The 15003-nt window shown below is 30.1% G+C and overlaps 1 protein-coding gene across 1 annotated transcript in view; it reads right to left on the reverse strand.

The window, feature by feature from the left end:
* Positions 1 to 6448: 6448 nt before the first annotated feature.
* LOC106466347 (signal recognition particle subunit SRP72-like) overlaps positions 6449 to 15003 on the reverse strand; it is an 85036-nt gene continuing 76481 nt past the window's right edge. The window contains exons 14-19 of the mRNA XM_022394341.1: positions 14397 to 14500; positions 14095 to 14172; positions 13616 to 13797; positions 8460 to 8579; positions 7294 to 7333; positions 6449 to 6728 (exon numbers count right to left, since the gene is read on the reverse strand). Coding sequence (XP_022250049.1) covers positions 6584 to 6728; positions 7294 to 7333; positions 8460 to 8579; positions 13616 to 13797; positions 14095 to 14172; positions 14397 to 14500 — 669 coding nt within the window. The 3' untranslated portion in view covers positions 6449 to 6583. The remainder of the gene's footprint in view (positions 6729 to 7293; positions 7334 to 8459; positions 8580 to 13615; positions 13798 to 14094; positions 14173 to 14396; positions 14501 to 15003) is intronic.

A 15003-nucleotide genomic window follows, 5' to 3' on the forward strand; every position in this document is an offset into this window, starting at 1 on the left:
GTTGAGTTCTTTTGGCTTTGACACTGTTGATGTTCTTAAGTTGCTTAGATAAATGTTTTGTGACACACTATAAAGTACCAAAGAATTTATTGTCTCTTAACCTGATAACTACAATATGAAGACACAGTTTAGTGGAACTTATGTCTTACACCTGATAATTACAATATGAAGACATAGTTTGGTGGAATTTATTGTCTTTTTACACCTAATAACTACAATACGAAGACATGGTTTAGCAGAATTTATTGTCTCTTACACCTGATAACTAGAATATGAAGACATGGTTTAGCAGACTTTATTGTCTCTTACACCTGATAACTACAATATGAAGACATGGTTTAGCAGAATTTATTGTCTCTTACACCTGATAACTACAATATGAAGACATGGTTTAGCAGAATTTATTGTCTCTTACACCTGATAACTACAATATGAAGACATGGTTTAGCAGAGTTTATTGTCTCTTACACCTGATAACTACAATATGAAGACATGGTTTAGTGGAATTCATTGCCTTTCAAATTTGAACATTTTATAACCATGGTGTAAAGTCAGGATTCAATATGATCTTCAGTCAATGGCCATTAAATACTTTCTTTGTAAATTGCAATCGTAAAAGACAAATTACAAGTCCTGAAAATCAAAAATTGGTTTGAAGTAAAAACCTATATAATTACAAACAGGTGATCAATTACTAGTAGGTATATGATGCTTTAACAACAACAAATCTCTAAGTCAAACACACCAATTGTGAAATATTTGGTAACAAAATAAGGGTCTAGACAAGATCTGGAAAAATATGAATAAAATATAGGGATTTGATGCAGAGTACGTTTTGGTATAGCATTTTCTATCCCCCCCCAAAGTTAAACACACACCATTCTAGCCATAACAGTTCATATCTTCCAACAATTCTGTGAACATAACCAATCTATAGGTAGATGTGTTTCTCTTCAACCATTTGATATTTTTATTAGCACTATCAGAAACCTTATCTGGGTTTTTATGGTTTGCTTTCTCTTAAACTGGTATCCATGATTGCATCCACATCTGCTGAACTGGTAGCATACTGAGCATTTTTCTGATGCTCCTGACATCTGTCTTCTGAGATATACACAATTTTGAAAGAGAATCTGCTGGTTTTCCTTCCAGTTTCAAATGATTACTGGCTTTGTAAGAACCTCTCTCTCTCTGTACTAGAATACAATACCACAATCTCGGCCAAAAGTTTGTAAAAAAATTCTCCACCTACCAAAAAAAATAATTTCCTCCAGTTCTTATTAATTTTGGAGTTGCTGAACATGGTTAAATTCCTCAAGTGATAATATATAATCCCAGTTGACTTTATCAGCTCTGTATTGAGCGAAATACATTGTAGGCAAAGGATATGGTGGACATAGTGTGATTGAAGTACTATTATACACTCTGAAAAATCCTAAGGGACTGAATAAAGAATATAATTTAAAAAAAATACAATAGGCCTAATACTAATGGCAAGTATAATTAATTATAATCATGCTTTGCTAGCTCAGAAAAGGTGTTCACACCACAAAAATTGTTGTAACAAATGAAGTTTAAATAGTGCTCCACCCATTGCGACATTTTGTGTCCCAGCTGGTATGATGAAGTATTTTACCTCCATGGTAATGAATATTGAGGAGACAGTGTGGTAATATACTTTTTAATCATGAAAAACCCTGATGGACTAAATAAAACATGTAATATTAAAAATATATGTTATTGTAGGCAATGACACACACAAACATATAAAAAAAATTCACTGTAAATAAATTCAAAGTAAAGAAAGTTAACCCTAACAGAAATGAGATTATATGTAGGTTGTATATATCAGAGTTAAGTTTTATTTTCAAAAAATAGTTTCAAACATTGAACTGCAGGTACTCATTTCATGTAGTATTATGTAGGACCTCTAGTTTCTCAGACTTTTAACTGATACTACCATTTTTATGGACTATGACATTAAATAACAATTTCTGCACCTCTGAATAGCTGCTGCCCCCCAGTGGCATTACAAACAACCTGAATTCCTGATACTCGTGTTATGCAGTATTATTGTAGCTTTATGCGTAATTACAAACAAACTGAATTCCTGATACTCATGTTTTTAAGCAGGACCATTAGTTTCTTAAACTTTGAACTGATGTTTTTCCTTTGGTACAGTATGATGTCTATTACCATGGAAACTTAGTAAGTTCAGTAGCTATAAAAATCTGAGATTCGGTTCCATAAATAGGTAGAAAAAAAAAGTGTCAAAATATTGCAAGAGATCTAAATACTATTATTTTTGTTGTTTTGAAACATGAATAGTGTTTTCTTCCCTTTTTAAAATATTTCTGTGATGACTAAGAACAATTTATTGAAGCTTCACATTATTTTCCTAACTGATGGTAATTTTCTTCTCAAACTCTTGGAACACTTTAAAGGTCGTATCACTCAAGTAGAAAAAAAAAAAAGAGAAAAAAATATAACAAATGAAGCACTGTAGATAAAAGTGAAAAACTAAAACAAAAAATAACTATTAAAAAAACCTTGTTAAGATATTGAAACAGTGACGTTTTTAATATTTCTTAACAAAAATGACCTATAATATGAGAAATGCAGAATGTTTATAAAACATTTAAAGTTAACAGTAGAAAGTAGTACATTCATATTATCTACAGATGTTTTTTTACTATTAACTTTAAAATCTGTATGAAGTTCTGATGCTAAGCAAGCAGAAAAAGGAAAAAGTCATCAACTGCCTAAGGTCACATTTGATGACCTAGTAAAATTAGAGCCCAAGAAGGAAAAGTACCAACAGTAGCTTCTGTGGTATGGAAATCACACAGCATTACAATTAACCCTTCAGCTCATGCTGAACAAGTAAGACCTGTTTTCCTTGCCCCAAAAGCATCTTCCCTTAAGTCTCCCTACTAGATCCCACATTCATCTGTGGATGCCTTTCATATTTCCCCTATAGCACAGGTCTCTAATAACTAGTCACAAGAGAAAATATAGCCAGTGAATATCCTAGCAACTTGACCCAACATTTTACTTCCTTTGTGAGATAAACTGCAGAGAAGTACAAGTCCTATTAAACCTTTTCATGGTGTTACTGTTAATGAATACGACTTACATTAATGGCTGGAGGTCACCAGCAGAGAATTACAAGTCCTATTAAACCTTTTAATGGTGTTACTGTTAATGAATATGACTTACATTAATGGCTGGAGGTCACCAGCAGAGAAGTACAAGTCCTATTAAACCCTTTCATGGTGTTACTATTAATGAATACGACTTACCTTAATGGCTGGAGGTCACCAGCAGAGAAGTACAAGTCCTATTAAACCCTTTCATGGTGTTACTGTTGATAAATATGACTTACATTAATGGCTGGAGGTCACCAGCAGAGAAGTACAAGTCCTATTAAACCTTTTCATGGTGTTACTGTTAATGAATACGACTTACCTTAATGGCTGGAGGTCACCAGCAGAGAAGTAGTCCTATTAAACCTTTTCATGGTGTTACTGTTAATGAATATGACTTACATTAATGGCTGGAGGTCACCAGCAGAGAAGTACAAGTCCTATTAAACCCTTTCATGGTGTTACTGTTAATGAAAATGACTTACATTAATGGCTGGACATTGCCATCAAACATGTTTAAAAATTTCTAACCCAGTGTATTTGGTATTCATTCTATGTAGTGGACATGGAGAAGTAATGAATTATTCCTTGTTTATTATGTCAGAAACTTGGTTTTATGTTTCTATAGTGTTCACCAGCAGCTGTTAAACTTGCCATGCAATGGAAAAAGTAATCAACGAGTTTCATACGTAACTTTGAATTGTTGGTTTTAGAAAATGAGAAGCTTTCACAAAAATCTAGTGTAGCTCTATATCAAGTTTTTTTAAACTCTTTAAAAGTGGTTTAAACCTCACATGGTTATCTCAATATTTTCACTTGGATCTGATTTTTTTATAGTGATAATAATTCATTCAAGTAGTTTTCAATGCAAAACAACTTGTGGTAATAGAAAAATACTTTTCTAATATTTTACTGCTTCATCATTGTAGAGTGTCATTCAATGCATTAGGATGACATAATTATTTTATAGTGATAATAATTCATTCAAGTAGTTTTCAATGCAAAACAACTTGTGGTAATAGAAAAATACTTTTCTAATATTTTACTGCTTCATCATTGTAGAGTGTCATTCAATGCATTAGGATGACATAATTATTTTAAAACTAAGCTGATTAAACAATATTAAAACAAAACTTTGTGAAGAAACATTAAGAAATCTATTTTAAGTACAAAATGTTTATGTAGTCTATTACAAGAGCCCTTCCAAATCACATAAATATAGTCCTTTATCTTTATATATGTCTTATTTCACTTAAGAAGTTCTCAACCCATAGTAGTGATGCAATCTTATCAACTGGCAAGTTTTTCTCGAGATTAAGCTTAGCATTACATATTAATAATTCAAGATTAATTACAACTCCAACAAATTATGGAAAGTATCTGAAAGCAATTTTTTTTTTTTCATAATATGTGGTTTAACTGTAAACATTCTATTAACTGAAAAAATTACAAAATCTTCTAGCTTGTTTCAACTCATGAACAGTCTTTTCAAGAAAGGATGATTATCAATAATATTCAAAGTAGGCACTTTACAAATTTTTATGTCCTTATCTTTAGTACCAAAGTTCATCAATAGATTCCAAAGTTACAGCTGACAAATAAGTTCACCAGTTTACACTTTGAGCAAATCTAATATTACATGCAAAGGAATTTTTCTTGCTTTTATTTGCTTAGGTGTTTTTAGAAATAAAAATATATTGTACATTAGAATTACAAGTTTTACAAGTACTTTATTTTGTTTACATACAGAATAATGCTTTCTAATCATTTAACAGTTACTTGAACTACTTCAACATAAATATTGGTTTGCTCAAATCACCAAAACAACTTATAACCTTAAAATCTGTGCGTGTGTGTGTGTCAGTGGAATATCTATTTGAAATTAGTATAGGGTTCTTACACCATTTTTTTGACGTGAAATCACAACCTTTCATGCACTTTTCATAACCACAAAAATTATAATTTTCGTGACCAAAAACTAATGTCATTACTACAATCCACAATCAGTAGGCCTAAAACTTGTGATAAAAAAAAATCATAAAAATGAGGATTATTTTCCACATTCCTCTTAATATTGGCTTTTGGAATTTAAAACTATTACACTGGAAAATAAATATCTGAATTACAGCATGTAAACAAGTAGGTGATATAGCTGAAAAATTAATGTTCTTAGAAGTAATGCATCACCTACTGTCCAGTAACATTTCTGGGGGGGATGGGGCAAAAAAATAAAAATTTCAATCTCATGGCTTTATGATATACATCTCCGTGGTTTTTTTTTCATTAAGAGGATGCTCAAAATGTTTTTCATATTGCATTAAATAATAAAATATTTTGAACCGGTAGGTTTCTTTCATCTGCATTTTAGAAAGGCATGCTATTATTTTTTTGCATTTTATTAAAATTTCCTGTATATATTATGCATAAACCTGGCTTCTGGTCACTCATCATTAACATGGCATTCATCTGACAATTTTGAGTGAGTTTAAAGCATTTTGATAATAGAACGAAATATATAACTTATTAAATCATTATTAGACAGTAGTCTCACTCTTCAGCTCTGGCAACACAGAACTCGCACAAGAATAGACTTATTTTACTGACAAAGCAAGTGAGCCAATCCTAAAGCATAAACAGTGCATCAAATTGAGTTAGGTCCTACCTGATATATTTGTAGAAATTTTGGCTTAAAAATGTGAACTGCAACAAATGAATTAAAAAAAAGTATCCAAACAAAAAAAATCCTTGACCCAGTAACAAAATGTCAATTTTCCAGGGTATCTCTGGGGCTAGATTTGGTTAAAGCAGTTTCCCAGGATTTAAAGCACCCAAATGAAACCTGTTAGCTTTAAAAGTCTGCAAGTGCCCAGTGAAACGTAAAATAATAATTATAATAAAACAAAAAGACTAACATGTTAATTTGTAAGAATGTTCTTTATAATACACTCACCACACAGTTAAAAATATTTGAGAAAGGTTATGGAAAATTAACTTTGGGGTCACACAAGATTTTATTTATCATTATAAATATTAACTTACCAATATCACTAATATTTTGTAATTGAATCGACTTTGTGAATGAAAATAAATACACAGCAAATTTATTTACAATGCCATTTATTAGTTATCCCAATAAATTTTGTATTCCAGAATGAGTGCTCACAGATACAAGGTTAATTATATATACTTCCATGTGTACTTTGAAATACTTTTTCAAAATTGTCATTAATTAGTTACTGAAACCATAATAAGCAGTCATGATTTACTTTATGACGGGAAAAAAAGTTAAATGATTGCAGAGATGTACTTTATGTATATTATTTCTGAATGACTTAAATTCTTTACTTCTCAACTGAAGTAGTACAAATAATCAATACATGAATCTGCCAATTCCCCAACTTCTACAATTTAGCAATCGACTTTTTAACATACAAATTTTATCTACGGCCCCCTTTCTTTTTCTTCTTCTGAGCAGGTTGAGGACGCTGTTGTCTGGGACCCTGTGGGCTAGTCATAGCTCCCCCTGCTGGTGAGGTTGTGACACTACCAGGACGAGGAGATGCATTGATTTTGGAAACATCACTTTATATAGAAAAGAAAAAAAAAGTACAAGAATCATTAATTCAGTTAGCACTGTATAATAAAATTAAGTCCCAAATTGGTTTCACTTTGATAAAGTAACACTGACTTCAAATCAATTCCCAATCATTTAAATTCTCCAAACTTATATGTTTGGAATTAAGAAATCTGCTAAACCTCATATGCTTTCTTGTTGGTTTAGAAACTGAATTACTTCACCACAAAAGCTTAATTTTATAAATGAATAATTTCAGAAGTTGAATAAATGTCTTTAGATTTTGCTTTTTGATAATCGTACACCAGCTGATACATAGCATTGCTTCCATTACTATAAAAGTATATCAATGTCTAATCAAATGAAAGTACTAATACTTAATAAAAACTGTTTTTAAAAAATAAATTACAGTTTTTGTCCAAACTTTTCTGAAAAATAACTTTCATAACTGTACAATATACAATCATCACTCGACATCATTAAGTCCCCTACCCATAAATGACCTTTAAAAACGGGTTTGGATAAAATGTCGATGTTACATGCCTTCATATACTTGCTTTTATACCAACTTACATTTCTCCTGCCCCACCAACTGCTCCTTGAGTTCCTTTTCCTGCAAAAAAGAAAAATATTATCCAAGTAGTACACATGTATTTTTTAACTAAAATTATGATATCAATTCTACAAATGTTCTACTAAAAAAACTGATATTTGTTATAATCCAGAATACATTTAATTAAAATAATTGAAGTTGTATATTTCTTCATTCACGATTTTAATATTTTTTCATCTTCTGAAAAACTGTAATAACATAACATGAGACTGATGATAATTCTAACTGCTTCATTTTTAATTATACTTACCTTATGAGTAACTAATACCAGAAAGAAATTCAATCAAGATGTTTGGGTGTCTGATAAAAATGCTATAATTTACTTATACTGGAAATCTCTATATTATCATTCAACTTATGTGATGTTTCATCATATTATTATATATGCACCATTTTTACCTTACTTTAAGCTATCAGAAGTTAAAGCATATTTTTAAAAAGAAATGTACATGAATACATACAAAGTGTATGGCACTTTCAAAACATTTTTTCGAAAATGAATTCATAAAATACTAAAATTTTGAAAAAAACATTCAATTAAACAAGCGATGTTACTTATAAATTTTTTCAGCATAAATATCCAACATTTCTATACCACAACAGCTTTTCTTTTGTCAAATTTTTATGGATTAATGGAAAGAAACATTTAACTATTCAACAATCTTTTACAAAATTTTAATGTATATTTGCATTCATTCTACATCATAAATTAATGTATCTGAAGCAGGCTACACCAATCCACACAAACATGAAAACCTCTCGATTCTTTGTATATCACTATACTATTTCTTGAGCTATTAAAAAAAGTTAAGTTTCCAAAAATGTGTAAATATATTTTATCTACTATTACTAACATATTATTTCTTTCTTTCCAAGCTCTCAGTGAAGAACTAGAAAGACTAGTAATAATTTTCACATATATTTATGACTGGAAGTTTTATTTAACAATTCAAACTATTCTTTATTGCATATTATCATGATATACTAAAGTTAGTGTTGCTTTTTTGAAAATTACAGCTTTTGATACAAAGTTACCATTTTAGATTTTTCTATAGGATATATTATAGTTATTATTATTACAGAAAATAATTTTATCATAGGAGTTTTTAAATGAAAATTTCCATACCAATGCCACCACCTGCACCTCTCCTGTCTTTCCGTTTTTTGTAGGTAGATCTTTCTCTTCGAGGTAGCCATCTTTCTGGGTCAGGGTCAACATTGGGATCATAATTTTTGGGTAGTTTTCCTAAATGTTGGAGAAGTTGAAATTATTTTTTGCACTTCACTAAGTGTAACATAAAAACAATGTATTCAATTTAAAGAAAAAATATGTAGGCCAAAGTATTCAATAATAAGTTACATTCAGAAAAAGAATAACAAACTAGAGAGAATGAGTGGTAAGTAACGGCAAAACATAAAATTACATATCCAAATATAAAACCATGATGCTTTACACATGAAGGTCGTGCAGTATTAAAGATTACAAGCTGCATATAATATGACATAATACAAAGCTGATTACAATCTGTAATAAAAACCTACAATGATACAGCATTGCCTTAATGTACAGTTCTTTAATAACATTCTGGTTAATTCATATGTTGTAAGTTGAAACATGATACAAGAGCTGTATTAAAATCAGTAAATGGGAAATATTTAGTAGGCTACTTTTATATACTAAAGTCTAAACCCTCATTTGTTTTCTTTAAATTTCCTCAAAGTTATCTTTCAAGAGGTGTATGCATGGTAGGTATACCTATGGCAGACAAGATTAGACAATCCTCCCAAAGTGGAAAAACAGGAGTTTCTCTTATTGTATACAGTTCAGTAAGCCTTGCAGAACTTTATATCTACCTATGGGCTGAGAAGAATGAATTACAACCTAAATAATCCCAAGTCACATAAAAGGCCAGCAATGGCAATGTTAGGAGGAGGTGAGGGATGATGGGTACCACCCTAAATATCTGTTTTCCAAAAAGTTCCCATTAAAAGCAACACCTCATAGAATAGCTTGCGATTGTCTTCAGGAAGTTGTAGACGAGAAAACCTCATACAATCTCTGATCAATTCTGTTACCAATGCAGCCAATTGGAATAAGAAATGGAAACATTTGAAAGCTACTCATCAGGAATGTACTAAAAAAACAAAAATAAACATCCATAAAAACATTCTGCAGTAAAATAATCTGAATTTAGAGCTTCCTGATTTATATTTCATGAATCTATTATCATTTCAAAATAGAATTAAAAAAAACACTTGGCCCTCAAACCCAACTCTTGCTCTCAATGTATGTAAGTCACTAGTAAAATTTATTTTATTTTTTTATTTAAATACAGTTAGTTCATTTATCTTTTTTGTTTAATATTTAATTTATTCTATACACAACTCTAGCTACAATTAAGTCAAACAAGTAGCTTTAATACCCGTCTTTTATTATTTTAACAAATATTTATTTCATCTTATATTAGATGTATTGCCTCTCTCTTCTCATCATCACAAATTCATTCATTTATCTCTCAAAATACAAGGTCCCCAAACCTAATTGTTTACAAAGGGATGAGTTTTCCCACCAAATAGTAATATTCAATTTGTTGACAATTTATAGTGGGTAGTTGTAAACATTTTATATGTACATATTAGAATAAGTACAACAATTTGACCACTAGTGCTGTCATTTTCAAGTACAAACACAGAAGAAATTAAATTGGAATATCATTATAATACTAATAGGAAGACAGATAAGGCATGTATGAGCATGTTTAAAATTAAAAGTGAAAAATGTGCTATGGTTTATGAAAAATCGTATACTAAGATCATAATAGTAAACTTAATATAAAGGATCTAGTTATTTATATAAAAGTGTGAGTAAGTAGTTAACTTGAAGTCAAAAAAGGTAAAGAGATGTGCATGGATGTTTATTAATTTTAGGATTATGTGCAATAAATAGCAAAGCTTCTGCTAGTTTCCTTTTGTTTATATTAAGTTAATGTTTTAATAGACATTGTGTTCTGTAAGTGTGTGGTGATTGGTAATTTACATGTGAGGAGGGCTTTTGATGTTCTTTTGTGTGAAAATTTTACATCTAGTTTCACCAATACAGAAATCGGAACAGTTGTTACATTGTATTTTGTATATGATTCCTGGTTGTGGAGGTTCATCATATATTTTTCTTATCATCTGGTTTTGAATCTGGTATTAATTGTATATTAATATTTGCTATATTTCTACAACATGAGTGCTTAAGTTATCAATGAATGGAATTATGTCAGTGTTTATTTTATATATATATATATATATGTTGTTTTTGTCTATTATTGTTTTCTGCATTGTTAAGTTATTCAGGATTATAACTTACTCTCTAATGAAACTGACTTCTTATTTGGTGAACCTTTCTAATACGAAACTTGTTAGGGCCTGTAAAACATTTGGTTAAGTAAGAAATTTCTTCATCAATGTTATCACTTGTACAAATAGTGTAGGCTAAATGAATTAGACCTTTTAGTGTGCTTAATTTTTGGTTTATTGTGTGATTGGAAAGCCAATTAACATAGTTTTCACTTCGTGTCTCTTTTCTGTAAGCCTTTGTGCTGAAACTGTGGGATGATTGGGTGATTGTAACATTTAGAAAGTTAATTGTGTAATTATTTTCGTTTTCTACAGTAAAGTTAATGTCTACATGTATATTGTTTAAATGTTGTAGAAACTGTGGTTGTTCCTTATTGTAAATGAAACCATGAAAAAGGTCATTAATTTATCATAGATAGTACACTGGTTTGTGTAAAGATGTGGGTATTACTTGTTGTTAGATGTTTGTCAGGTAAATAGTGAGAGCATTCCAGATAGTTTTCCATACTTAGTCCATGTAGTTGTATATGTGATATTGGAAGCATATAGATGCAGAAAGCCAAAGAAGTTGAAATAACATTTCAGTTTGTATATAAATTATTTTTATTAGGATCTTGTGGAATAATATTTGTTATTAGTGTTATAACTTTGTGATTGGGAGATTGTGAAAACAGGTAAATGACAATGAAATTGTACATTGTCAATTTCATTTCTAGTCTATGTAAATGGTTTAGAAATCTTTTTTTAGTTTTGAGTGTATTATTAAAGTGTCTAGTTCCAACTACCCAATGTATTGAATACTTTCCATTCTTTGCTAAGATCCATACAGCAGTGTGTGTGTGTGTGTGTGATTATCACATACATATAAACCTGAGTGTAAGTGTTTTTTATATTTAACTTATGATTTATTTACAGTTTGACAAGATTTTATGATATCTTTTTGTTTTTCAAAAATTAAATTAGGTTATAATTCAGCTTCTTGGTGATTCTTGATTATGTTTTATTTAAAAGTACCAGATTTAATATAGTTTGTTACCATTAAGCATGGTAGTACTTAGCTTGTAGAGATGGACTATGAAAAAAAATGGCTGCCACATTCAATATTACTCTATGGTGCTTACAAATTACTGCTAAAGTTGAGTTATAGCCTTAATTGAGCACCTAATTGCTATTATCAAGTTTTTCAATGAAAAGTGTTGCTAAGGTGGAGAACTGGGGACTAGTTAAAAACCAAAGTGTTCATATTTGTTTTTTCTTTTCCCATGCTAGCCAAAACATGTGCAAAGTTTTTGAAATGGCTTTAGTATGACAAAAGATTTTAAGAGCATTTCGGAACAGGCTATTACTATGCACGTTAATACTTAGTATAAGCTAAAAAAAACAACCTTAATTCTAGTGTAAATGATGTTATCATTACCTCTTGAAGTTAGCTTTCTTACAGAAATCTGGTGTTCCTTTAAAAAGTTTAAGTACACGGTAAAACAGGAACTACCAGCCAAAAACAGATGAACACTAGATGACTGTAACATGTAGAATACTCATTGCTTTATATACTATGCAATCAGTGTCTTTAAAGAGCCAACCCCTATATTACATAAGAAGTGAAGAAGTAAAAACAAATTACAACACATGATATTAAATTTGAATCACTACACATTCATGGAATACACTAACTTTCAGTCATGAGGAAAAATGTCACAAAACAAGTAATAAAAATCATCTTGTAAAATGATTCAGGGATGGCAGTACCAAAAAGAACATAAAAATGACTATAGGGATGACACAGCTATATATTTTTCATATGTTTCTTCCTTACTGCAGATTCTTCAACATTAAGTCCCAAGAAGTCAAGATTATAACCAGTGATGATTAATAATCTATTGTAGCCAACTGTAAGGTATAATATCAATATCTGATGTCATTCTACAAGTGTAATGAAGAAACTCACAAAGTTATATGATATTAACTATATATATTACCATTGAATTTATAAAAACAAGACAAATGTTCACTTATCAATTTAATGAAATTGTTAAAAAAAAGAATTTTCAAACCGATAAAGCCACTGCAATGAAGCTAAGCATATGTCCTGGTACTGTAAAAAGTTAAAAACAAGGTTGTAAGTTGAGAATGGCTGACCAGCTAAAAGTGAAAAGCTCCCATCCCTCAAAATCAACAGCCAACTTCATGAGAAAGATAGCCAGAGAAATTAAAGTTACAGCAAGTGATCATTGATAAGTGCAGCTCCAATGGATTTCTTATGGTCTGTTTGAACATGATCTAGGAAAGTGGCACCCACAGTGAAGGGTATGTGGATAGTTTATTAAGATGCATGTTCTAAAGTGACTTGCTCATCTATTGCTAAAGCTAGTTCAAATGGAAATTGTGATATCAGGCAATATTACATAATCATGGTCTTTCAGAGCATGACCAACAATGGATGCTATAGTTCCAACATGAAATCTATAATACTATCCTTAGAGAGTGTCATTCTTCACTGTAATATATATGAAACTGTACTGAGTTTCTTTTGGTTTCTCTTTACATAAACACTAATCAGGAGTCATCTTAACCACCAAATGTATTTTGAAGTATGCATTTCATACTTTCAATGTCTCAGGACACCAGAAAATTGTCAAGAAATTCTAGTATCTCTACAAAAATCAGAAAATTTCAAATGCTTGTAGATCTGTTTTTATGCTTATGTTTTATAAGCTATGAAGCTTAAACATATTTACCTTTAGTTATGTAGACATATCACACCTTAATGTTTTACTAGTTTGAACATATTTTCTGTTGCACATAATGAAACAAGTGTAGTTTGTTTCACAAAAATTCATTGTTTTTCATGCATTTTTAGTTTTTCAAAAACATTTTGCTTTCATAATGTTCTGAAAAGATGTTTTGGGGTATGAACATCATGAAAAGAATAGTTACCTTTTTTCTTTTTCTTGTGACGTTTCTTGATAACTGTATCATTACTCTGAGCTGATGGAGATACTTCTGTCTTTCCTCCTTTCTTGACATACTTAGCACCCATGCTCCAACTAGCTGTCTCCAGGAAGTTCACATCAATAGCTTCAGACATGTCACCAACAGGAGGTAAATCTCTACTTATCCTAATTATTTGGTCAAAGTTTACAACTGTACTAGCAGTTATTTTTTCTGTAAGTACAACTACGCTATTCTGTAAACAAAAGTTTCTCATTGTTTATCTAGGCCTCTAAACTGTCACCCATTTTCTAAAAGACAAGATTTATTATTAAATTTCTTTCAGAAATCTGCATATAAAGCTAAATTTTAAATGGTGTGATACATAATTTGTAAAATGTTTAGAGTTTAGTTACCAAATTGGTTATCGAAGATAAATAATGTAAATTTTTTCTTTGTTTTAATAAATATCTGACAAAGGATACTCTCTAGCTTTACTGGGATTGAATTGTGAGTATGCTGAAATCAGCTGAGCTAGAGTTCTTGGATCCCTGGGGTTGGACCTAAAAGTGAATGTTTTTTTTAAAAACAAAATATTAACAAAATCAAATGTTATTTTACAAAGCCTATCAAAAATCTATTGCAAATCATATTTTCCAAAACAAATGAATAATTGTGGGAACAATAATACTAGCATCTATGATGAATGTGTTTAGAAGTATTAATTAAAAAAAATTAAAGTCATTTTGTGAATAAGACAATTTAGAAATTATACACTTGTGCTTACTGTCTTAAATCCTCTAACAGCTCAGCAGCCTTTTGCATTTGATTATTTCGTAAATAAAACTTGGAACCTTCTTGTAATAAAACACCCAAGTTGGAACTTTTGGGCTAGAAAAAAAAAAGAAATAACATTAAAATATAAATAAAACATTTAAAAATGAAATTACAGAAGGTTTTTGTTATATGTATAATACATACTTAACATGTAAGATTTTTCATCTCTCCTTATCAATTTTTTTTTGTTTTCCATTTTTATCCTACCAAGTATGTCACAAGTATGTCATGATTATTTATGCTCTGAAATTATCAAAAAAAAAGTATAGGTAACACTTGCTTTCTAGGATCTTCCTACAACTTGACCAGGGTCATTTTTAGCAAAATCAACCAAACAATGTTAAATTCAAAACCTTACCACATCCACCATACAAACATATAGTGTTGTTCCAGAAAAGAAAAAAAAATTCACCAGTTCGATGGATCAAAAGTTCATTTTTCAATTGACAAGTGACCCAGTAATTTTAAATTGACATTTTGCCCAAAAACTATTATTCTAGAGACATGTATTACAAGTCATTTTATTCTATCTTTAAAAATATATATATTACAAAATT

This window comes from Limulus polyphemus, unplaced genomic scaffold, assembly GCF_000517525.1.
Source record: "Limulus polyphemus unplaced genomic scaffold, Limulus_polyphemus-2.1.2 Scaffold2232, whole genome shotgun sequence".
Lineage (NCBI taxonomy): Eukaryota > Metazoa > Arthropoda > Merostomata > Xiphosura > Limulidae > Limulus > Limulus polyphemus.